At 49.8% G+C, this 24,697-nt stretch overlaps 1 protein-coding gene across 1 annotated transcript in view; it reads right to left on the bottom strand.

The window, feature by feature from the left end:
• Positions 1-24,697, bottom strand: part of LOC142244978 (unconventional myosin-X-like) — a 110,458-nt gene that overhangs the window by 13,044 nt on the left and 72,717 nt on the right. Inside the window, exons 22-35 of the mRNA XM_075317133.1 lie at positions 16,569-16,675; positions 14,146-14,436; positions 14,014-14,053; positions 12,958-13,746; positions 12,561-12,684; positions 12,131-12,377; positions 11,956-12,051; positions 8,902-8,995; positions 8,708-8,763; positions 6,330-6,472; positions 5,493-5,687; positions 5,255-5,412; positions 4,451-4,574; positions 3,636-3,933 (exon numbers count right to left, since the gene is read on the bottom strand). Coding sequence (XP_075173248.1) covers positions 3,636-3,933; positions 4,451-4,574; positions 5,255-5,412; positions 5,493-5,687; positions 6,330-6,472; positions 8,708-8,763; positions 8,902-8,995; positions 11,956-12,051; positions 12,131-12,377; positions 12,561-12,684; positions 12,958-13,746; positions 14,014-14,053; positions 14,146-14,436; positions 16,569-16,675 — 2,762 coding nt within the window. The remainder of the gene's footprint in view (positions 1-3,635; positions 3,934-4,450; positions 4,575-5,254; positions 5,413-5,492; positions 5,688-6,329; positions 6,473-8,707; positions 8,764-8,901; positions 8,996-11,955; positions 12,052-12,130; positions 12,378-12,560; positions 12,685-12,957; positions 13,747-14,013; positions 14,054-14,145; positions 14,437-16,568; positions 16,676-24,697) is intronic.

Here is a 24,697-nt window from a genome sequence, read left to right as displayed (position 1 = left end):
AATGTTGGGGGAGGGGCCGCATACACCTGCTGTGTGATGTGACCTCACAGAAAGAAGTCCAATGGGGTCAGGTCAGGTGAGCGGAGGCCACTCCACACAGCCACCATACCCAATGACTTGTAGGAAGGTCTCCATGAGGTATCGCTTCACGTCCACAGCCTTGTGAGTGTTACACGTTCTAATCATAGCATTTCTTTATGTAAGGTGTGGATTCGTATTGAATTGATGACGCCCTACAACTTTGTAATTCACTTTTTTTCTCTATCTCGTTCCGTTTTCAAGATAAAAATGCTAACTCTGTTGTTTTCCACCAGGTGGCGCTATAGGTGGTTTCATTGCGTAGTGCATGGCTACTTTACTATACCTAGACACCACTTCTATGCCTATAGCTGCCGCCGTTCTCAAGTTAATGGCGGAGGACAGGATATGGGTGGACACGCTGTATATAGGTGCGGTGTATACAGGATATGGGTGGACACACTGTATATAGGTGCGGTGTATACAGGATATGGGTGGACACACTGTATATAGGTGCGGTGTATACAGGATATGGGTGGACACACTGTATATAGGTGCGGTGCATACAGGATATGGGTGGACACACTGTATATAGGTGCGGTGTATACAGGATATGGGTGGACACGCTGTATATAGGTGCGGTGTATACAGGATATGGGGGGGGGGGACACACTATATAGGTGCGGTGTATACAGGATATGGGTGGACACACTGTATATAGGTGCGGTGTATACACGATATGGGTGGACACACTATATAGGTGCGGTGCATACAGGATATGGGTGGACACACTGTATATAGGTGCGGTGTATACAGGATATGGGTGGACACGCTGTATATAGGTGCAGTGTATACAGGATATGGGTGGACACACTGTATATAGGTGCAGTGTATACAGGATATGGGTGGACACACTGTATATAGGTGCGGTGTATACAGGATATGGGTGGACACACTGTATATAGGTGCGGTGTATACAGGATATGGGTGGACACACTGTATATAGGTGCGGTGTATACAGGATTTGGGTGGACACACTGTATATAGGTGCGGTGTATACAGGATATGGGTGGACACACTGTATATAGGTGCGGTGTATGCAGGATATGGGTGGACACACACTGTATATAGGTGCGGTGTATACAGGATTTGGGTGGACACACTGTATATAGGTGCGGTGTATGCAGGATATGGGTGGACACACTGTATATAGGTGCGGTGTATACAGGATATGGGTGGACACACTGTATATAGGTGCGGTGTATACAGGATATGGGTGGACACACTGTATATAGGTGCGGTGTATACAGGATATGGGTGGACACACTGTATATAGGTGCGGTGTATACAGGATATGGGTGGACACACTGTATATAGGTGAGGTGTATACAGGATATGGGTGGACACACTGTATGTAGGTGCGGTGTATACAGGAGATGGGTGGACACTGTATATAGGTGAGGTGTATACAGGAGATGGGTGGACACACTGTATATAGGTGAGGTGTATACAGGATATGGGTGGACACGCTGTATATAGGTGCGGTGTATACAGGATATGGGTGGACACGCTGTATGTAGGTGCGGTGTATACAGGATATGGGTGGACACGCTGTATGTAGGTGCGGTGTATACAGGATATGGGTGGACACACTGTATATAGGTGCGGTGTATACAGGATATGGGTGGACACACTGTATATAGGTGCGGTGTATACAGGAGATGGGTGGACACACTGTATATAGGTGCGGTGTATACAGGATATGGGTGGACACACTGTATAGAGGTGCGGTGTATACAGGATATGGGTGGACACACTGTATATAGGTGAGGTGTATACAGGATATGGGTGGACACACTATGTAGGTGTGGTGTATACAGGAGATGGGTGGACACACTGTATATAGGTGAGGTGTATACAGGATATGGGTGGACACACTGTATATAGGTGCGGTGTATACAGGAGATGGGTGGACACACTGTATATAGGTACGGTGTATACAGGATATGGGTGGACACACTGTATATAGGTGCGGTGTATACAGGATATGGGTGGACACACTGTATATAGGTGCGGTGTATACAGGATATGGGTGGACACACTGTATATAGGTGCGGTGTATACAGGATATGGGTGGACACACTGTATATAGGTGCGGTGTATACAGGATATGGGTGGACACACTGTATATAGGTGCGGTGTATACAGGATATGGGTGGACACACTGTATATAGGTACGGTGTATACAGGATATGGGTGGACACACTGTATATAGGTGCGGTGTATACAGGATATGGGTGGACACACTGTATATAGGTGTGGTGTATACAGGATATGGGTGGACACACTGTATATAGGTGCGGTGTATACAGGATATGGGTGGACACTGTATATAGGTGCGGTGTATACAGGATATGGGTGGACACACTGTGTATAGGTGCGGTGCATACAGGATATGGGTGGACACACTGTATATAGGTGCGGTGTATACAGGATATGGGTGGACACTGTATATAGGTGCGGTGTATACAGGATATGGGTGGACACACTGTATATAGGTGCGGTGTATACAGGATATGGGTGGACACACTGTATATAGGTGCGGTGTATACAGGATATGGGTGGACACACTGTATATAGGTACGGTGTATACAGGATATGGGTGGACACACTGTATATAGGTGCGGTGTATACAGGACATGGGTGGACACACTGTATATAGGTGCGGTGTATACAGGATATGGGTGGACACACTGTATATAGGTGCGGTGTATACAGGATATGGGTGGACACACTGTATATAGGTGTGGTGTATACAGGATATGGGTGGACACACTGTATATAGGTGCGGTGTATACAGGATATGGGTGGACACTGTATATAGGTGCGGTGTATACAGGATATGGGTGGACACACTGTATATAGGTGCGGTGCATACAGGATATGGGTGGACACACTGTATATAGGTGCGGTGTATACAGGATATGGGTGGACACTGTATATAGGTGCGGTGTATACAGGATATGGGTGGACACACTGTATATAGGTGCGGTGTATACAGGATATGGATGGACACACTGTATATAGGTGCGGTGTATACAGGATATGGGTGGACACACTGTATATAGGTGCGGTGTATACAGGATATGGGTGGACACACTGTATATAGGTGCGGTGTATACAGGATATGGGTGGACACACTGTATACAGATGGTGGAGGAGGATGCTCCAGGCTGTTATCAGGGGGACACTTGTAGCTTCAGCTTTTTGGGAACACGCTTTTCTGTTCCCCATTTATCCAGTGCACGAGGTCCATACAGACATGGAGGGGGAGTTTAGAAGACCAGAGCCCAGACACACTCAACTCCAATAATGGAGATTGTGAGCCCGGCCTCTCCCCAATATCAGTGCCATACTGCAAATGCTCTTTTAGATGAAGGGGCAAAAATCCCGCAGACGCCTCCAAAATCTTGTATAAATAGAAGAGCGGAGCCGTTGTATGTGCAGAGGGGTCGGCACCATATGAATGGCTATGGATGCAGAAGAGGACCTCCTGGAGGGGGGCACAGACTTTTCTCCATACAGTGCAGGTACAATCCGCATGAACCGTACGTTACCTCTTCAGGTGGAATTTCAGGTAGCGCAGGATGTCCCGGCCGGGCAGGAAGGTGCAGCTCATGCAGGTCAGCAGCTGCCAGTGGCGCAGGGTGCCCGCGCTGTGCGGTTGGGGGACGTGGTTCGTCTGCTTGATCAGCTGGCAGTAAACTTCATCTCTCAGGGGTTTCAGGTCCTGGCAGGTCTGCAGGATGCCCTGGATGATGGGGACCGGGTCAGGGACCGTCTCAATCTCCTGGAGGGAGTTGAAGATCCTCACGGCCTCATCCTGCAGCGTGGTGTAACCCTTCTCCTTTTGCACTGTAAGAGACGACAATACTAATGGCCCCATTGAAATGAAGGCCACGCTGCAATACCACACACTATCCACAGACGAGGGTGGTGCTCTAGAGCCTTATATCTATTGTGCAGTTCCTCTGTTATTCCTCCTGGAAATGCATGACTAAATTAACAAGTGGCTGTCATCAATTCCTTTGTCAAAACGGTGCATCAATCATAATGGGACTGTCCCGAGACAAGGTGCAAGATCACAGCCACTTCTATTTATACATTTCCAGGAGGAATAACAGAGGGACTTGTAAAAGAAAGTTTCTCCATTTTTAGAGGCTCTTTTCACACAGTTTTCTTTGAGACCATGTCAAACATAGATTCCTATGGGCTCCCATTCACTCACATAGATCTAACAACTTTACCATTAGGTCTCTCTGACGTTGTACGCGTCATGGGAGCAGTTATTTGCTGCACAGAAGAGCAAAGCAGGCGGCACACGTCCTCTGCACATCGGGAAGAAGCTGCGGACCTGGAGGAGGACACTTACAGTTCAGGTTGACGTCCCCATAAGGCAGCGGTAGAAGTGGCGAGTGCAAGGGATGCTGGGTGTATCTTAAGATGGGGTTTCTTCTGTACGTCTGCTCCACGGCTTCACCGTTCAGGCTGTTCTCCTGATAGACGGGAATAGGAATTACTATCTACTTATAGTTGGAGATCAACTGTCAATTATGACGTTTACAGTACCTAGAAGTCACCACTGGGTGGCAGTATAACACCAATGACAGAAGCAGGAATAGAAAATAATTACCAAATAGAAGATTAAATAATGTTTTATCACCGAACAGTAAAGATCGAGAATAAAATGTAAACGCAGAACAACCAAGTAACACATAGCTCATATCACACACATAGTGATTTTACTTTGTTTAGATTAATTCTACTACTAATCCTGCACTAATCCTGAGTTACCTCCTGTATTATACTCCAGAGCTGCACTCACTATTCTGCTGGTGCAGTCACTGTGTCCATATATTACATTACTGATCCTGAGTTACCTCCTGTATTATACTCCAGAGCTGCACTCACTATTCTGCTGGTGCAGTCACTGTGTACATACATTACTGATCCGGAGTTACCGCCTGTATTATACTCCAGAGCTGCACTCCCTATTCTGCTGGTGCAGTCACTGTGCACATACATTACTGATCCTGAGTTACCGCCTGTATTATACTCCAGAGCTGCACTCACTATTCTGCTGGTGCAGTCACTGTGTACATACATTACATTTCTTTTCCTGTATTATACTCCAGAGCTGCACTCCCTGTTCTGCTGGTGGGGTCATTGCACTCACCTTGATGTCCCGGATGAGTTGCTGTGTTGGGGTCTCTATGGGGGCTTTGCTGTCTATCACCCCCTGGATGGCGTTTGCCCACCTCATGGCCTCGTTGAGAAGCTTCGTATACAATCTGTAGGAATGTTTCCTCCCGTACACCACAATGTTCCAGTATCCTGCGGGTGAGAAGGTTGGCGGTTGGTGGTCGGGTGCAGGCGGAGGATTTCGGGGCCCCTGCAGGGACGCGGTTACTCACCTGTTTCTGTGTGAGTCTTCTCATCCGGCTGCACCACGGAGCACAGGCTGTTCAGCACCAGGGTGCCCAGTTTGGACGCCGTCCGCTCGGAGGATTTGTAATAATCGAGAGCGTTTCGGGTCAGAACAAACCAGCGCCGCTTTAGTTTGAGCGACGCCATCTTGCTGCTGTTCTGCACTTCTTTATGGAGCCAACCTGTCAGGGAACGCAGGTAATATTACATCACAACTCTGCCCCCTGCAGGCAAAATATCACGAACAGCAGCCACAGAGGAAGGTATGTTTTATATAGCATATAGGTGTATGGTCTCTTCCTGTGTCCCTATGACAACACTTCCTACTACTGTCTACCAATCTCTTAGTGTTCTCATACAGTCATGGGCCCGCTTACCCACCAAGTGGAATGTATACACTGTACGTGTGTATATTCTCCCTCTGCCCCCATGACAACACTTCCTGCTACTATCCTTAGGCAGCTTTTTGTTGAGTTAAGGTCATGAGCCCACATGTAACCAAATGGAATATATTAAATATACAAGTGTATATTCCCATCTGCTGTCCCTATGATAACACTTCTTGCCCCTATGTTCTTATGAGGATGGGCATACAGCACCCAGGTAGAATCTAACTTATTTTTACACCACAGGTAAGTAAATAAAAGGAGAAATCTGATTCCTAGCTGTAACACTAGTATCCAAGCCAAAAATGCAGGAAGTGTTGTCATAGGGGCAGAAACCCTAAAATTTTTCTCATAAGCAACATATCCTTTCAGCCACCGAATGTCAATAATTTACACATTCCTCCGTGGCTCATAATTTTAGGTTTCTGATTCATTTACCTCTCACCAGAAACTCCTGTCCATCCACCTTGGCTTCTCCACGCGGCTTCTGCAGCAGAGAGATCCAGTGATGCATCTCCTCCGGAATATCAGTGTTGCAGTGAATGACCCGGTTCGCTGTGATTATCACAAAGGAATTTGGTCTGTAGGAGAAAAAAATAAAATAAAAATTCTGGCTTCCAGCTGCCACCACTAGAGGGAGCTCACTGTATGGAAATTTATACAGCCACCACTAGAGGGAGCTCCTTTATTGGTGAGTTATACAGCGACCACTATAGAGCGAGCTCACTATATGGAGAATTATACAGCCAGCACTAGTGGGAGCTCACTGTATGAAGATTTATATGGCCACCACTAGGGGGAGCTCACTGTATGAAGATTTATATGGCCACCACTAGGGGGAGCTCACTGTATGAAGATTTATATGGCCACCACTAGAGGGCGCTCACTACATACAGATTTATACAGTCACCACTAGAGGGAGCTCACTACATACAGATTTATACAGTCACCACTAGAGGGAGCTCACTACATACAGATTTATACAGTCACCACTAGGGGGAGCTCACTACATACAGATTTATACAGTCACCACTAGAGGGAGCTCACTACATACAGATTTATACAGTCACCACTAGGGGGAGCTCACTACATACAGATTTATACAGCCACCACTAGGGGGAGCTCACTACATACAGATTTATACAGCCACCACTAGGGGGAGCTCACTACATACAGATTTATACAGCCACCACTAGGGGGAGCTCACTACATACAGATTTATACAGCCACCACTAGAGGGAGCTCACTACATACAGATTTATACAGTCACCACTAGAGGGAGCTCACTACATACCGATTTATACAGCCACCACTAGAGGGAGCTCACTACATACAGATTTATACATCCACCACTAGAGGGAGCTCACTATATACAGATTTATACACACCACTAGAGGGAGCTCACTACATACAGATTATACAGTCACCCCTAGAGGGAGCTCACTACATACAGATTTTACAGCCACCACTAGAGGGAGCTCACTACATAGATTTTACAGCCACCACTAGGGGGAGCTCACTACATATAGATTTATACATCCACTACTAGAAGGAGCGCACTACATACAGCTTTATACAGCCACCACTAGAGGGAGCTCACTACATACAGATTTATACAGCCGCCACTAGAGGGAGATCACTACATACAGATTTATACAGCCGCCACTAGAGGGAGCTCACTACATACAGATTTATACAGCCACCACTAGAGGGAGCTCACTACATACAGATTTATACAGTCACCACTAGAGGGAGCTCACTACATACAGATTTATACAGCCACCACTAGAGGGAGCTCACTACATACAGATTTATACAGTCACCACTAGAGGGAGCTCACTACATACAGATTTATACAGCCACCACTAGAGGGAGCTCACTGTATGGGAATTTATATGGTTCCCTTAGAACTCAATACTAGATGCATATACAGTGAGCTCCCCCTAGTAGCCTGCAATAGAATTTTATGATTTATTCTGCATGGAAAGTGGGGGTACTTTAGCATAAAAGGGGATATATTAAATCACAATTCAAATGTGATCCCACCTGATAACCTGTATCATGAGCTCTGATATAACATGATAGTTGTAAGCACATTCATTTATAAGTATAGTCTTAAAAGATGACCTGTCACTTGCCATAAATATATATTTTTTTTAACCAAGTATAAAAACCGCTGTTCCCCTGAATCCGTGTTGGTGTTTTGCTCCTGCGCCTCTCCGTTCCTGAAATATTGCCCCCTCTTCTCCGTACACAAGTCTAAACCTTGTAATAAAGTGGGTGTGGCCGGGAACCCTTTTCAGAGGGTGTATTTAGGAGGACCACACCCACTTGTATAATAAGGTAAGAAATGGCGATATATTGGGAACGGATTGACATAGAAACAAAACAAAAAAAAACAAAAAAAAAAAACGCCGGCTTCAGGGGAACAGCGAAATTTACACCAGATAAAAATGTTATAAAATTATAGCAAGTGACTGATCAGCTTTAAAGGGGTCTTCAATGTTGTTCCCTCGTATATCTGCTCCATAGCATAAATCATTGCATACCCCAGCAGCCTCCAGCTACTTTCAGAAACAGCGCCTCAGCTGCTCACAGGTGGTAGGTGGTATTGCAGCCTATCCTTATTTACATCAATGCAGTCGCGATGCAATATCAGACAGTCCCTAGACAAAGGCGCCGTTGTTCTGGAAGAAAGCGGCCATTGTTTTCTAATTTTGGACAAATTATGCACAAGGCATTAGTCCATTATTTAATTTTTCTGGGGTAATTGATTTTCCGATTTGCAGCATTCTTAATGGAAAAGAAGCGATTACCGGTCAGGACAGTCGGAGGCGCAGACAGAATCGATGAGGCCGACGTCCAGGGTTCCCTGCAGGAGACGGAGAGAAGAAACGGAGACGGATGTGAGGACGGAGAAATGTCTGACCACGGGCGGCCTCGGAGGGAGAGCGGTCCTCGCTGCAGGAGACTCCTGAGAACAAGCAGTGACTCACACAAAGACACTCACCACAGCATTCTTGGGGTTGGCCTGCTCGTCCCGCATATCTCGCAGCTGCTGGGAAGTGGCGCTGTGAACTCTGCTCAGGACATTGAACCACCCGCTGCAAGAAGAGGACACGGCCGGGGTGAGCGCTGCTGGCCCGAAACACTGCGGGGCGAGCCAATAACCCACAACTGCTCCCAAACTATGCATTGTATAGGAAGAATTCTGCAACTACTAATATGCTTCGTGCTTCACATTCTCACTAGAAAGCAGGTTTAGGCTGCAGAAAAAAGTGCTGCAAAAACAGTGCACACAGTATAAGACCTCCGCTAGCAGTCAGTGAACGTACAGTGTAAGACCTCCACTAGCAGTCAGTGAACGTACAGTGTAAGACCTCCGCTAGCAGTCACTGAACATACAGTATAAGACCTCCGCTAGCAGTCACTGAACGTACAGTGTAAGACCTCTGCTAGCAGTCAGTGAACGTACAGTGTAAGACCTCCGCTAGCAGTCAGTGAACGTACAGTGTAAGACCTCCGCTAGCAGTCAGTGAACGTACAGTGTAAGACCTCCGCTAGCAGTCAGTGAACGTACAGTGTAAGACCTCCGCTAGCAGTCAGTGAACGTACAGTGTAAGACCTCCGCTAGCAGTCAGTGAACGTACAGTGTAAGACCTCCGCTAGCAGTCACTGAACGTACAGTATAAGCCCTCCGCTAGCAGTCAGTGAACGTACAGTGTAAGACCTCCGCTAGCAGTCAGTGAACGTACAGTATAAGCCCTCCGCTAGCAGTCACTGAGCGTACAGTATAAGACCTCCGCTAGCAGTCAGTGAACGTGCGCTACATATGATCAGATAGGTAAGGTTTATTGCAATGTATCAGGTCAGAAATTCCTCTAGTTCGGGCTCCAGCAGCGCGAGGATCGGTCCTGCCCGGATGGTTTGCTACAAAGTGTGAATGTTTATAAATATATCTGGGCTGGATACATTTGTAGCAAATCTTTATCTGAGGTTGTACAAACAATTTTAGCTTTTAGATGTCAATAAGGAGGTTTCTGTTTAGTGACTGCAGAGATCGGCCCCAAAGGCTATATTAAATTTGCATTGGTCGTACACTGGTATTCCGGTGTCATAGGTCATAAATGGGCGACAGGGGTCCTAGAGGTGGCAGCCATCCTCGAGAACGGCACCGCCGGGTATGGAGAGGTGATCAGGTATGTGCATCTCCCTCCAATCACTTCTATAGTGAGTGAGTATGCGTGCTCGGCACGTGCTCACATAAAAGTGATTGGAGAGAGAGGTGCATACGTGATCACCTCTCCGCGACTGGATCAGGTTCTGGAGGTTAGAGCTGGTGCCAGCGGTGGCACCTGTGACGACATGGGACTCGGTCAGCGCCTAGCATGGGTTACATTTCTTAACATTCAGCCAGACATGAAGATTGTTTGTTTATAGACGGGAGATAAGCCCCTCATTGTTTCTACAAGACACTTGTTGACTCATGTAGTTGCCTTGGCCAGTGAAGGTCAGACACCCAGATAAATCAATTATGCAATCTTCCCATTGTATTACTATGTGTATTGCTAGATGTGATGTAACTTCGCTGTCTCTCCCTCGTTTCTGGATATTTTGTATATGGCTTGGAATCTAGTCAATAAGAGCCCAATCTTATCCACCAATCGTGAAGACCCCAATGGTCTGAATGGAGAGCTCAAGGGTATAAGAAGGAGGACTGTCCATTGCTCGGCTAGACTCTCGCTACATGATACCAATCTAGGACCTGCGGATCCGATTGGCAAGCCATAACTGAACCTGGATTATAACACTATATGGACTTCAGCATCGAATGCAAGGATTCGGCTGAGATATCAAGGACTACCTAAGGAAGGAATCAGCTTGGGACAATCCAGTCATCTGACTCTACAGGCTTTGCGGTTCTCAGACAGCTTCCTAAATCTGGCATTATTCCATTCTCGGTGGGTGCCCGCCGAAAGCGGGGTGCTGCTGGATTGGAGTAAGTAGCCCTGGAAGCTCTGAGGCACGGACATTCTAATCCCTGGTGAGCCAGCGGTAGGGTGAGAAACTGTTGCCGGTTACATTCTGTGGTTTTGCTGGTTATGTGCCATGTGACATAATTGTTTTGGGATTCAATAAAGTCTTAATATTGTGATTCCCTCACCCTGTGTTGTCTGAGTAGTGTTCCACCCACGGTTAAGGAGGTCGGCGTTCAGTTGGGATGAGCCCTGGGCCACGCTGTCTTTCTAAAGGCGGCCGGGCGGACGAGAGCACCCACTGACCCCCGTGTCTCCACAGGAGAGCACCCACTGACCCCCGTGTCTCCACAGCACCCATCAGCAATCTATAAGTATCCGAGATATGCCAGCCCAACCCCAGGACCCTCACCTGTACGGAGTCCAATTATTCCCACTCACCAATTCATGGCTCTATAGAGTTCAATGGAGAGAGACCTTTAAATTTACAGTCTAAAAGACCCTCCTCTTGATTTAAATAAGACCAGACATCTTTATTTGCATGTGGAGCATATTCTCTACATTATATCCACTGCAAAACCTGCAGATGTATCATCAAGATCTACATGTGCCATAAAGTGATGTTCTAAACTGTGCCGAAAAACGATGCCACACAATAAGCAGAGAGATGTTTGCAGCACCTTTGGTAGAGTCATTTCACAGCGAGTGCAAGGAAAGTCAATCCAAGGGATTCACTTGGCACAAAACATCCAAAAAAGGGGGACAGCATCTCGGGGGGTATTTTCTATAGATTTTATTTCATCAAATACGTATGCAACGTTTCGCCCTTTTTCCAAGTATGCTTGAAATAGCCCATTTGTAGGGCGAAACGTTGCATACATATTTGATGGAATAAAATATATATCGAAAATAACCACGGGATACTGTCCCCTTTTTTGTAAAATTAAGCCCCATGCTAAAAAGTGTCACCTCACTAATACAAGCCCTTTAAAGCCATCGGGCCTCCTTCACTCTGGCAGACCCAGACCACCCCTATATTAGCACCGAGTGTAGGGCACAGTTGGTCCATCTTGTCCGGTAGCCCTTACCTCGCATCTTCAGGCGTCTCGGCCACAATGTGGTACGTCCGCTCCTCTGTGACTATATCCAGAGCGTTCTCCTTCTCGTGAATATCAATGATGGCTCTGAAGGACATGGCAGATAGGAGTAAAACATGCTCGGGATGGTACTACGATCCATACCTCCAGCCGTGCCGAGACTTACTTCGCGGTGCGGACGTCGATGGTCCCTCTTAGTCGTTCTTCGCTGTCATTCTCAAAGTACATCAGCTTGGACTCTCTCAGTACGAACCAGCGGCGTTTCCAGTTTCGCCGTGACAAAGTGGACATCCCACCTCCCTTCTTATAGAGCCAGCCCGACTTCAAAGCCTCCTGCTTAGTCCGGAACCACATGAAGGTTTCGTCTTTCAGGACGCACCATCTACGTCTCCACATGTTCATGAGGCCACCAGCTGGAGGGACAAAAATTTGCAATACTTGATTTAGCCTGTGGAGGCGCTGCTTGGAATTTTAACACTAGGGTCCTTGGCAGATTGCAGCAGCAGATCACGGGGCTCAGCTCATCATCGGAGGAAAGATTCTTGTAATTAGAAAAAAAAAGGAAAAAGGTGACTTTAATAGATTGGATCCATTACCTTTCATATACAAGTAACTGTGGAAATAGGGTGGTCCGCCTCCATTAAACAGAGTGACACGTGAGGTCATCAGTTCTTCATCGGTGTCAATATGGCTGTCTGCTTCTTCATCACTGTCCAAAAACTACAAGAGAAATGTTGAATAAACCTCCGTCGTCCACACTGGGAGCTTTTCATGACCGTTCTGTAATCTCAGCACAAACACTTCCTGCAAAGCTCAAGCAAAACACTAAAAGTAACAATAAAAACCTTTTCTGTGACCACTAAAATACAGATGAGCTCAGAAAAGTCAATATAACAAGTCCATGCAAGAGCAAAACAGGAACAGTGCACATACCGACCCGAGACGAGACACCATGCGTGCGAGACCAGACCGTGGGCCAACGGGGCAACTCACCGAGTCAAGGCTTCCACACTGGGATCCATAGCTGCCGGGTTTGGAGATCCGAAGAATCTCCTCATCCGTTAAGTGACCATCACTTGAGTTCCTGGCGTCAGTAGAACCAGGTGGACCTTCATCAAACTCTTCATGGTCATAGTCGGACTCCACATCGGGAGGGTAGCTGTAGATGGGCTCCTGGGCCTCCTCGCTGTTACTCTGGATATCTGATAGACATTGATAAATGCTCTCAGATTTGTCAGAGAGGGCGCTATACACATCTTGAGTAGACTGCGGCTCTAGAGGGGACACCTGGGAGTCGGTGGAGTTGCCAGGAATTTGCGTATACGTTCCATTTTCCGAGAAGCTCTCGCTAGTCTTAAGGATGAAATCATCATCTTCTAACAACATTGGGGGTGGAGGCGGTAACATCTCATCATCTGCATGAAAGCCTTCATCGACCTCTTCTTCGGCCAAAGGGGCCACCAAACTTCCAACCACGTTCGAGTTTCCTTCCACACCATTCTCCAAGCTGTTGGCGCTCTCATCCAAGTTTCCAAAATCCAACAGCTCCAGGAACTCTTGAGCCACCCGAGAGGCTTCCTTCTCTAGCTTATGGATCTGCTCCTCCCGCTGCCGGGTCAACTCGTTACGGGTATCCACGCACTTGATGGACACTCCGTCTATCTTCTGCTGCTGATGCAATTTCTCAATCTCTTTTTCCAGTCTCAAGATCTCATCCATCTGACGTTTCTCTTCCTCTTGGAGGAGAAGGTTCTCGAGGTTTCGAGCTTTTTCCTGTTCTTCCTAGAAATGAATGCCATGAACGTTAAAAAGGTTAAGACAACCTATCACATTTCCACAGGATACTAAAATTGAGGACCCCCACCACTCAGCAGAATTATAATTAGGGATGGAAATGGGTGGGAAAAGATGGGGAATACCTGGAAGAAAACTAAATGTAGTGGTTGATGGAAAAATGGAGACACCCAGCTGTTTGGTTTTTGGCTATTTTGGTGGACACCACCATCTTATCCTAGTGCATCAAGAAAATGTAAATTTGGGGAGACTAACCTGAGCCGCTCTGAGCTCAGCCTCCACCCGCTCCTGCTCCCTAGAAGAGAAAAGCAAGAAGAATATGGAGACCAAACCCAAGACATGAGCTCCTCAGAGTGAAAGAGCTCCAAGACTTGGGCGACCCATCACCTTCTCTCCTCCTCTTCTCTTCTTTTCCGCTCTTCCTCCATCCTTCTTTGCTCTTCCAGTTCTCGCCTCCGTCTTTCCTCCTCCTCCTTCCGTTTTCTCTCCTCCTCCTCTTGGCGCCTCCTTTCCTCCTCCAGCATTTGCTGATACAGTCGCCTCGCAGTCCTCCCGCGCCAGTGCTTCTGAAGCTGCACAGAAGAGCGTCGGAGCCTTATGTACGCGGTTTTCCAAAAGTGAGCGCGATAATTCTTCTGAATGGTGATGACGCTGAGCCGCACGTGCTTATAATGCTTCCTGCAAGAAAAGACGGAGGAAGTTACTGAGTGCATGAATTCCTCCAAGGACATTGTCATAATATACGGCCAGTCTCCTGCTGGTCTCTGCGCTCAGTCGCCCCGATTTACAGGAGAGCAGCAAACTAACGTCAAGATGAAGCTTCTATAAAGGATGATCACTGAGCCAATGTGCGTGTGTGTGTGTATACTGTATATATACATATATGATAAATACAAAAGGAATGGGACATGATTTATTCATCCCAAAGAACCAAGACACATTCATTGTTTGTAGGAAAGCTGATTAAATAGGAAAGTATTCTTTACAGTTAGAGCAGTCAGACTGTAAGAGATAGTAATGGAAGACACTAACACCATAAAAAAAAAAAAAAGCTGGATGATTCCCTCACGACAAGGCGCATTTCTGGTTATAATTAATCTATATGCTTGTACATAGGGGCAGGATTATAGTAATTATATTCTTGTACATAGGGGCAGTATTATAGTAGTTATATTCTTGTACATAGGGGCAGTATTATAGTAGTTATATTCTTGTACATAGGAACAGTATTATAGTAGTTATATTCTTGTACATAGGGGCAGTATTATAGTAGTTATATTCTTGTACATAGGGGGCAGTATTATAGTAATTATATTCTTGTATATAGGGGCAGTATTATAGTAGTGGTATTCTTGTATATAGGGGCAGTATTATAGTAGTTATATTCTTGTATATAGGGGCAGTATTCTAGTAGTTATATTCTTGTACATAGGGGCAGTATTATAGTAATTATATTCTTGTATATAGGGGCAGTATTATAGTAGTTATATTCTTGTACATAGGAGCAGTATTATAGTAGTTATATTCTTGTACATAGGGGGCAGTATTATAGTAGTTATATTCTTGTATATAGGGGCAGTATTATAGTAGTTCTATTCTTGTACATAGGAGCAGTATTATAGTAGTTATATTCTTGTACATAGGGGCAGTATTATAGTAGTTATATTCTTGTACATAGGGGGCAGTATTATAGTAGTTATATTCTTTTATATAGGGGGCAGTATTATAGGAGTTAGTAGACCACAAGCCATGATGGGATAAACTTTCTTTACACAAGACCAACAAATTACTGCCAATCCTGTCTGTAGCCCCTAAGGATTTTTACCATTAACACCTTAATCTCTTACCGCCTACCAGTTATTAACGTCTAAATCCTCCTAAAAAAAACAGACAGGAAAATAAAATCCTGAATTCACATGTAAGAAAACCCTAATATTGGATATTTTACAGGCTCTCGTAGATGTAGTTGATCAGTTCTTCGGGGCGTGCAGGGTAGCAGCACAGTTTTCCGCTATTTGCACTATTTTTGGATGATTCTGGATGGACGGAGACGCAGGAAGCAGAATCGTGCGTCTCATATGACTCATTTCGCTTCCCTTCTTCCTCGCTGAATCCTTGCAGCAAACACCGCACCATCCTGCAATCTATTCCCTGAACACAACATTACCTTGTCCTACATCCGGCGCTGACCCCGAGCAGCGGCTAAAAATAGGAGCGCGCATTTATCACCATCATCTACCTCCGATCACCGAGCCACTTCCTCCACATTGTAAGGATCCTGGCTCCTCGTCCTCACGCTTTACACAAATGAGGACAGAAGACGCGGCTCTTGGAGCAATAACATTCTAGAATTACACACAATGTGCCGCGGGTTGTGTTGTAAGATGCACGAATTCAGGAATGTGTAAAAATGGTGCAAATTAAGGGAAATTTTTCCCAATGAAACTCGTGACTTTATATATTTGGAGCAACTCCCCAGACGCGTTTCTCTTCCTTATACCGCCTTACGGTGCTGACACAGATATACTGCGCCCGGTAAATGCCGCATTTTACCCCTCCTCGTAGTTCTGTCGAAACTTTTCAAAACTTTTACCGTTGGTAAAAAAAGTATCTAAAACGCCATATAATTCGGCACGCATAATGGTATTAATGGTATGACTCCCCATTGCTTTCCAGGCATATTTGATCTGATTAACCCCTCGTGCTCTGGAGTGGACGCCTGTCCAGTAAATAGTGGGATGCATGCACTATGTAACCTTGGGATAACCTTCAAAGTCAGACATAAGAATACAGGCGCAGCGAGGCCTTACCTGGCGATGAATCCCTGGATGTGAGCGCGGATGACCAAAGCCGCTCTCCGCAGCTCCTGATCCCGAGTCTTCTCCAGACGCTGCTCCAGAGCCTCTTTCAGGAACACCTGTGGGTGAGTGAAGACACCCTGTGAGTGAGGCGACCGGAGCCATATGACAGGTGTGAACTGCAGCCGTGAGCCCTGCGCAAATCTGGACTACAAGATTCTCCTTACACCAAGAAAAGCCAGAAGTGACGGGAGGGGCCGAGCAGAGGAGAAGGGGACGAGCCAAAAGTCATGAGTCAGTGAGCTGAAGCCGGTCACCACTCACACGGAAAGGGCACACAGCAGAATAGAAGGACGGAGCAGAGCCGCACAGATGTAGCAGAGCTTATCAAGTGTAGTTACAAGAAATAGATGCAGACTTCACCAAGCAAAGAGGCCCGCACCTGGCGAAATGCATCCTGTATACCTGGCCAAGCGCACCATCCGCTCGCCATCCCAACTGCAGCGGCACACTCCTGGCCAAGCGCACCATCCCAACTGCAGCGGCACACTCCTGGCCAAGCGCACCATCCCAACTGCAGCGGCACACACCTGGCCCAACGCATCATCCCAAATACAGCGGCACACACCTGGCCAAGCGCACCATCCCAAATACAGCGGCACACACCTGGCCAAGCGCACCATCCCAAAAGCAGCAACACACACCTGGCCAAGCGCACCATCCCAACTGCAGCGGCACACACCTGGCCAAGCGCATCATCCCAAATACAGCGGGGCACACCTGGCCAAGCGCACCATCCCAAAAGCAGCAACACACACCTGGCCAAGCGCACCATCCCAACTGCAGTGGCACACACCTGGCCAAGCGCATCATCCCAAATACAGCGGGGCACACCTGGCCAAGCGCATCATCCCAAATACAGCGGGGCACACCTGGCCAAGCGCACAATCCCAAATACAGCGGCGCACACCTGGCCAAGCGCACCATCCCAAATACAGCAGCACACACCTGGCCAAGCGCATCATCCCAAATACAGCGGGGCACACCTGGCCAAGCGCACAATCCCAAATACAGCGGCGCACACCTGGCCAAGCGCACCATCCCAAATACATCAGCACACACCTGGCCAAGCGCACCATCCGAACTGCAGCAGCACACACCTGGCCAAGCGCACCATCCCAAATACAGCGGCACACACCTGGCCAAGCATATCACCCCAAATGCAGCGGCACACACCTGGCCAAGCACAGTGCCGCACATATGGCGAAGCGGAATGATCCCAAGAACAGCAGTGCACACCTGGCAAAGTGCATCATCCCAATTGGAGCGATACACACATGGATAATAAGTAGCAACATAAGCACAATGGCTCAGACCCGGCCGAGCGCAGTGGAGAAGCCCTGCCAGATGCCACTTTCCCTACTTTTCCTCCTGGATCAGATGCCACCTCTCAGAGATCAGCATACTTCACACTGCAGCACCAGCTATGATTTTTCATGGGACTGGTTATAATTTAGTATATCTAAATTCTTTAGCCCTGGACACTAGTAATAACACACTCCGCTCTGCTACATCTGCATTGGACATACAGGATGGGAGGGACCCTGGGACGTAGGAACGCACACACAGGATGGGAAAAAGGACACCGGATACAGAGAGGAGTTTGCAGGAAGATCCAGATACACAGACACGACCGGCTGCAGCATGCACATGGACACGTATCCCAGAGCTGAACGTGCGATGGATCGGGGGACAAGACAAACCAGCAAAGACCCAAAATAAGTCACTAAAAACAAGTGCAAGAAATCCAGGCGCGATGATCTGCAGGCATACACACCAGCGCCCGGGCGATGATCTGCAGGCATACACACCAGGGCCCAGGCGATGATCTGCAGGCATACACACCAGCGCCCAGGCGATGATCTACAGGCATACACACCAGGGTCCGGGCGATGATCTGCAGGCATACACACCAGGGCCCAGGCGATGATCTGCAGGCATACACACCAGGGCCCAGGCGATGATCTGCAGGCATACGCACCAGGGCCCGGGCGATGATCTGCAGGCATACACACCAGGGCCCAGGCGATGATCTGCAGGCATACACACCAGGGCCCGGGCAATGATCTGCAGGCATACACACCAGGGCCCGGGCAATGATCTGCAGGCATACACACCAGGGCCCAGGCGATGATCTGCAGGCATACACACCAGGGCCCAGGCGATGATCTGCAGGCATACGCACCAGGGCCCAGGCGATGACCTGCAGGCATACACACCAGGGCCCAGGCGATGACCTGCAGGCATACACACCAGGGCCCGGGCAATGATCTGCAGGCATACACACCAGGGCCCAGGCGATGATCTGCAGGCATACACACCAGGGCCCAGGCGATGATCTGCAGGCATACACACCAGCGCCCAGGCGATGATCTACAGGCATACACACCAGGGTCCGGGCGATGATCTACAGGCATACACACCAGGGTCCGGGCGATGATCTGCAGGCATACACACCAGGGCCCGGGCGATGATCTACAGGCATACACACCAGGGCCCGGGCGATGATCTACAGGCATACACACCAGGGTCCGGGCGATGATCTACAGGCATACACACCAGGGTCCGGGCGATGATCTGCAGGCATACACACCAGGGCCCGGGCAATGATCTGCAGGCATACACACCAGGGCCCGGGCAATGATCTGCAGGCATACACACCAGGGCCCGGGCGATGATCTGCAGGCATACACACCAGGGCCCGGGCAATGATCTGCAGGCATACACACCAGGGCCCGGGCAATGATCTGCAGGCATACACACCAGGGCCCGGGCGATGATCTGCAGGCATACACACCAGGGCCCGGGCGATGATCTGCAGGCATACGCACCAGGGCCCGGGCGATGATCTGCAGGCATACACACCAGGGCCCGGGCGATGATCTGCAGGCATACACACCAGGGCCCGGGCGATGATCTGCAGGCATACGCACCAGGGCCCGGGCGATGATCTGCAGGCATACACACCAGGGCCCGGGCGATGATCTGCAGGCATACACACCAGGGCCCGGGCGATGATCTGCAGGCATACACACCAGGGCCCGGGCGATGATCTGCAGGCATACACACCAGGGCCCGGGCAATGATCTGCAGGCATACACACCAGGGCCCGGGCGATGATCTGCAGGCATACACACCAGGGCCCGGGCAATGATCTGCAGGCATACACACCAGGGCCCGGCAATCCCCTCTGCCCTCTGTACTGTACATTGCAGCTGTTTTATTTGGTTAAACCCTATGACAAAGACGCTGCCCCCTCCTTGTGCTCGCGGCTTCCTTCCAGAAGTTGTTCCTTCCGTTCACAAACAATCGACGGGAGAAAAAGCACATGGAGCAGAGTGAACGAGCGCCTGGAAGAAGGTGCAGTATGTGATCGAGCAGGAGGGGGAGAAGGATGGCGAGAACGTGGCCGAAACGTGCAACGAGGCCCAGCCAAGATCTAGACCCTTCATCCATAAAGCCAAAGGCTTGAAATGTTCTCTGCTCCTTCACAGATGGAGCTTTTCAGACAAAGCAAAAAAGTGTTTCTGTAAGTCACCGCTTATTAACCTTTGCATTTGTTCTTGAGACATTAACCCTTTTGTTGACGTGTTGTCTAGGAGACCGACCACCTCTGCTGTCACCTCGCGTGCACCGACGCTGCTCAGGATTAGGAGATTACCACGCTCAACATTTATCCTGCCCTGGTTTAAAACTGTGCTTACAAGCTCAATAGAAAAGAGCTTGGACTCGGACCCCCAACAATCAGCAGCACCGACTGGCGCCTCAGATATATGAAAATCACAATATAGAGACAGTTACACTTTAAGAACGGCACATTATGGCTTAGAGGGGTTTTCACTTCTAGGTTCCTGCCCTCTAAAGACCAGCCCTGGGGAAAGTAAAATGAGACTGCACTCACTCTCCCCAGGTCCAGTGCAGATCTCTGGTAAGGGCCAAACTACAGTGCACATCCCTGCTGCAGCCAATGAGCTGCCATCCCTGCTGCAGCCAATGAGCTGCCATCCCTGCTGCAGCCAGCCAATGAGCTGCCATCCCTGCTGCAGCCAGCCAATGAGCTGCCATCCCTGCTGCAGCCAGCCAATGAGCTGCCATCCCTGCTGCAGCCAGCCAATGAGCTGCCATCCCTGCTGCAGCCAATCAATGAGCTGCCATCCCTGCTGCAGCCAATGAGCTGCCATCCCTGCTGCAGCCAATGAGCTGCCATCCCTGCTGCAGCCAATGAGCTGCCATCCCTGCTGCAGCCAATGAGCTGCCATCCCTGCTGCAGCCAATGAGCTGCCATCCCTGCTGCAGCCAATGAGCTGCCATCCCTGCTGCAGCCAATGAGCTGCCATCCCTGCTGCAGCCAATGAGCTGCCATCCCTGCTGCAGCCAATGAGCTGCCATCCCTGCTGCAGCCAATGAGCTGCCATCCCTGCTGCAGCCAATGAGCTGCCATCCCTGCTGCAGCCAATGAGCTGCCATCCCTGCTGCAGCCAATGAGCTGCCATCCCTGCTGCAGCCAATGAGCTGCCATCCCTGCTGCAGCCAATGAGCTGCCATCCCTGCTGCAGCCAATGAGCTGCCATCCCTGCTGCAGCCAATGAGCTGCCATCCCTGCTGCAGCCAATCAATGAGCTGCCATCCCTGCTGCAGCCAATCAATGAGCTGCCATCCCTGCTGCAGCCAATCAATGAGCTGCCATCCCTGCTGCAGCCAATCAATGAGCTGCCATCCCTGCTGCAGCCAATCAATGAGCTGCCATCCCTGCTGCAGCCAATCAATGAGCTGCCATCCCTGCTGCAGCCAATCAATGAGCTGCCATCCCTGCTGCAGCCAATGAGCTGCCATCCCTGCTGCAGCCAATGAGCTGCCATCACTGCTGCAGCCAATGAGCTGCCATCACTGCTGCAGCCAATGAGCTGCCATCCCTGCTGCAGCCAATCAATGAGCTGCCATCCCTGCTGCAGCCAATCAATGAGCTGCCATCCCTGCTGCAGCCAATCAATGAGCTGCCATCCCTGCTGCAGCCAATCAATGAGCTGCCATCCCTGCTGCAGCCAATCAATGAGCTGCCATCCCTGCTGCAGCCAATGAGCTGCCATCCCTGCTGCAGCCAATGAGCTGCCATCACTGCTGCAGCCAATGAGCTGCCATCACTGCTGCAGCCAATGAGCTGCCATCACTGCTGCAGCCAATGAGCTGCCATCACTGCTGCAGCCAATCAATGAGCTGCCATCCCTGCTGCAGCCAATCAATGAGCTGCCATCACTGCTGCAGCCAATCAATGAGCTGCCATCCCTGCTGTAGCCAATGAGCTGCCATCCCTGCTGTAGCCAATTAATGAGCTGCCATCCCTGCTGCAGCCAATGAGCTGCCATCCCCGCCGCAGCCAATCAATGAGCTGCCATCCCTGCCGCAGCCAATCAATGAGCTGCCATCCCTGCCGCAGCCAATCAATGAGCTGCCATCCCTGCCGCAGCCAATCAATGAGCTGCCATCCCTGCCGCAGCCAATCAATGAGCTGCCATCCCTGCCGCAGCCAATCAATGAGCTGCCATCGCTGCTGCAGCCAATCAATGAGCTGCCATTGCTGCTGCAGCCAATCAATGAGCTGCCATTGCTGCTGCAGCCAATCAATGAGCTGCCATTGCTGCTGCAGCCAATCAATGAGCTGCCATCCCTGCTGCAGCCAATTACTGTGTTTGGCAGTTCTTGTTGGAGCAGTGGCTGTGGGGGGGGGGGGGGGGGGGGTTGCACCACAGGCAAGTTATGATCATTTTTATAATTTTCTTTGGACAACCCCTTTAATTTCTATTGACATAACCTTGAGATATGTATCGGAGCTTCAGGCTCTAGCAATTAGGGTGCACTTGATGTGTATGGAGGACGGACGCCGCACAATAAGGGTTCAGACCAATATTAACTGCAATAACACTTGACTGTTAAATGAACATGTCCCATTCAGAGCCCAAAAGCGACGACAAAAGGCGCAGCCTGTGACCCCGAGCAGAACAATGAGGCTTTCTGTGCAGCGCCCGAGGCCAACAGCTCCAGAACTCATCCACAATACCCCAGTGTGACTCTTCGGGCCTGGCAGGCGCCCCCCCCCAGCTCCCGACCTGCGCCACCCAACTGGGGACCGCGCCATGTGACGCCCGCCAGCCCTCTCTGACATATCTCCTCGCTTGTGACCCACATAAACCCCCCGAGCGTCTCTCGCCCACAGCCTCATACCACAGGGTGGAGTCACCGCCGTCACAGGCCAAACTCATCAGTCACGGTGGTTTATTACTTCTGACAAAGCGTCCGTCTCTCCGCGAGGAAACAATGAACATTTCATAAAGTGATATTTCATCAGGAGAGAATACAACAACAATAAAAAAGGGAAAAAAACTCATTCCAATCACAAAACGGAGCTCCAGTGGTTGTAGAACTACAAGTATCAGCCCAGATGCTGGTGATTAGAGTCCCAGCAGGGCCATATCCAGAGGAGATCTGTGTATGTAATACGTCAGAAGTATAACTATATAGTGTTGCTTCCTGACAAGGAGCTCAAAATCCCCCTAATATTTTGTGACAATCACATCTAAATCACCTGCAGTCACCACTAGAGGGAGCTCACTGCATGCAGATAGACATCGAGCTGTAGAATGAAACCTGCAGGGAGCTCCACCTGGTGGTCGTTGCAGGTAATCACACTTCAAATTTAGCTTTACGCAGATTTGGGGCTTAAACACTATAAAGATATAATAATATAATGCATTAAAACACACTGACAGCCTACAAACAACCTGAAACCAAAAAGATATCTGAAGTGTGAATGTGCATCAAATATTGAGCACATGTAGCAATTAAGCAGCTTATTTTACAAAATCTTGCCCTAATATTACATGCAGCCACCTGCGGAAAGCAGAAGAGTCCGGAGAAACAATTAGTGTATTTTTCGAATTATAAAACGCACTTTTCCTCCCAAACATTTGGGAGGAAAATGAGGGGTGCGTCTTAAAATCTGAATGTAGCTTACCGGGTGCTGCCGGCGCTTATCAGTACGTCGCTGTTGTGTGCATCGGCTCCACTCTGTTCGGCTCTAATCTGTGCGCGGCTGCTTTGTGCTGCTCGGCGCGCGGCTGCTTTGTGCTGCTCGGCGCGCGGCTGCTTTGTGCTGCTCGGCGCGCGGCTGCTTTGTGCTGCTCGGCGCGCGGCTGCTTTGTGCTGCTCGGCTGGCGGGCATTCTGAAGATATTGGTGGTCAGGGATTCAAATAATGGCGCCTAGGGTCAGCGCCTGCGCAGATGGAGCTCTCAGCTCAAGCTGTCATCTGCGCACGTGCCGACTGTAACCGCTATTATTTGAAACCCTCACCGTAGACCACCGACATCTTCAGAATGGCTGGTGACTCCCTGCTCCCCGCACAGAGCAGAGCGGCCTCACCGGCCCCGCCCAGAGCAGAGCGGCCTCACCGGCCCCGCCCAGAGCAGAGCGGCCTCACCGGCCCCGCCCAGAGCAGAGCGGCCTCACCGGCCCCGCCCAGAGCAGAGCGGCCTCACCGGCCCCGCCCAGAGCAGAGCAGCCTCACCGGCCCCGCCCAGAGCAGAGCGGCCTCACCGGCCCCGCACAGAGCAGAGCGGCCTCACCGGCCCCGCACAGAGCAGAGCGGCCTCACCGGCCCCGCACAGAGCAGAGCGGCCTCACCGGCCCCGCACAGAGCAGAGCGGCCTCACCGGCCCCGCACAGAGCAGAGCGGCCTCACCGGCCCCGCACAGAGCAGAGCGGCCTCACCGGCCCCGCACAGAGCAGAGCGGCCTCACCGGCCCCGCACAGAGCAGAGCGGCCTCACCGGCCCCGCACAGAGCAGAGCGGCCTCACCGGCCCCGCACAGAGCAGAGCGGCCTCACACAGAGCAGAGCGGCCTCACACAGAGCAGAGCGGCCTCACACAGAGCAGAGCGGCCTCACCGGCCCCGCACAGAGCAGAGCGGCCTCACCGGCCCCGCACAGAGCAGAGCGGCCTCACCGGCCCCGCACAGAGCAGAGCGGCCTCACCGGCCCCGCACAGAGCAGAGCGGCCTCACCGGCCCCGCACAGAGCAGAGACCGCA

Source organism: Anomaloglossus baeobatrachus, chromosome 7, assembly GCF_048569485.1.
Source record: "Anomaloglossus baeobatrachus isolate aAnoBae1 chromosome 7, aAnoBae1.hap1, whole genome shotgun sequence".
Classification (NCBI taxonomy): Eukaryota; Metazoa; Chordata; class Amphibia; order Anura; family Aromobatidae; genus Anomaloglossus; species Anomaloglossus baeobatrachus.
Note: the sequence above shows the minus strand (reverse complement) of the source record. Positions and strands in the feature narration are given on the sequence as shown.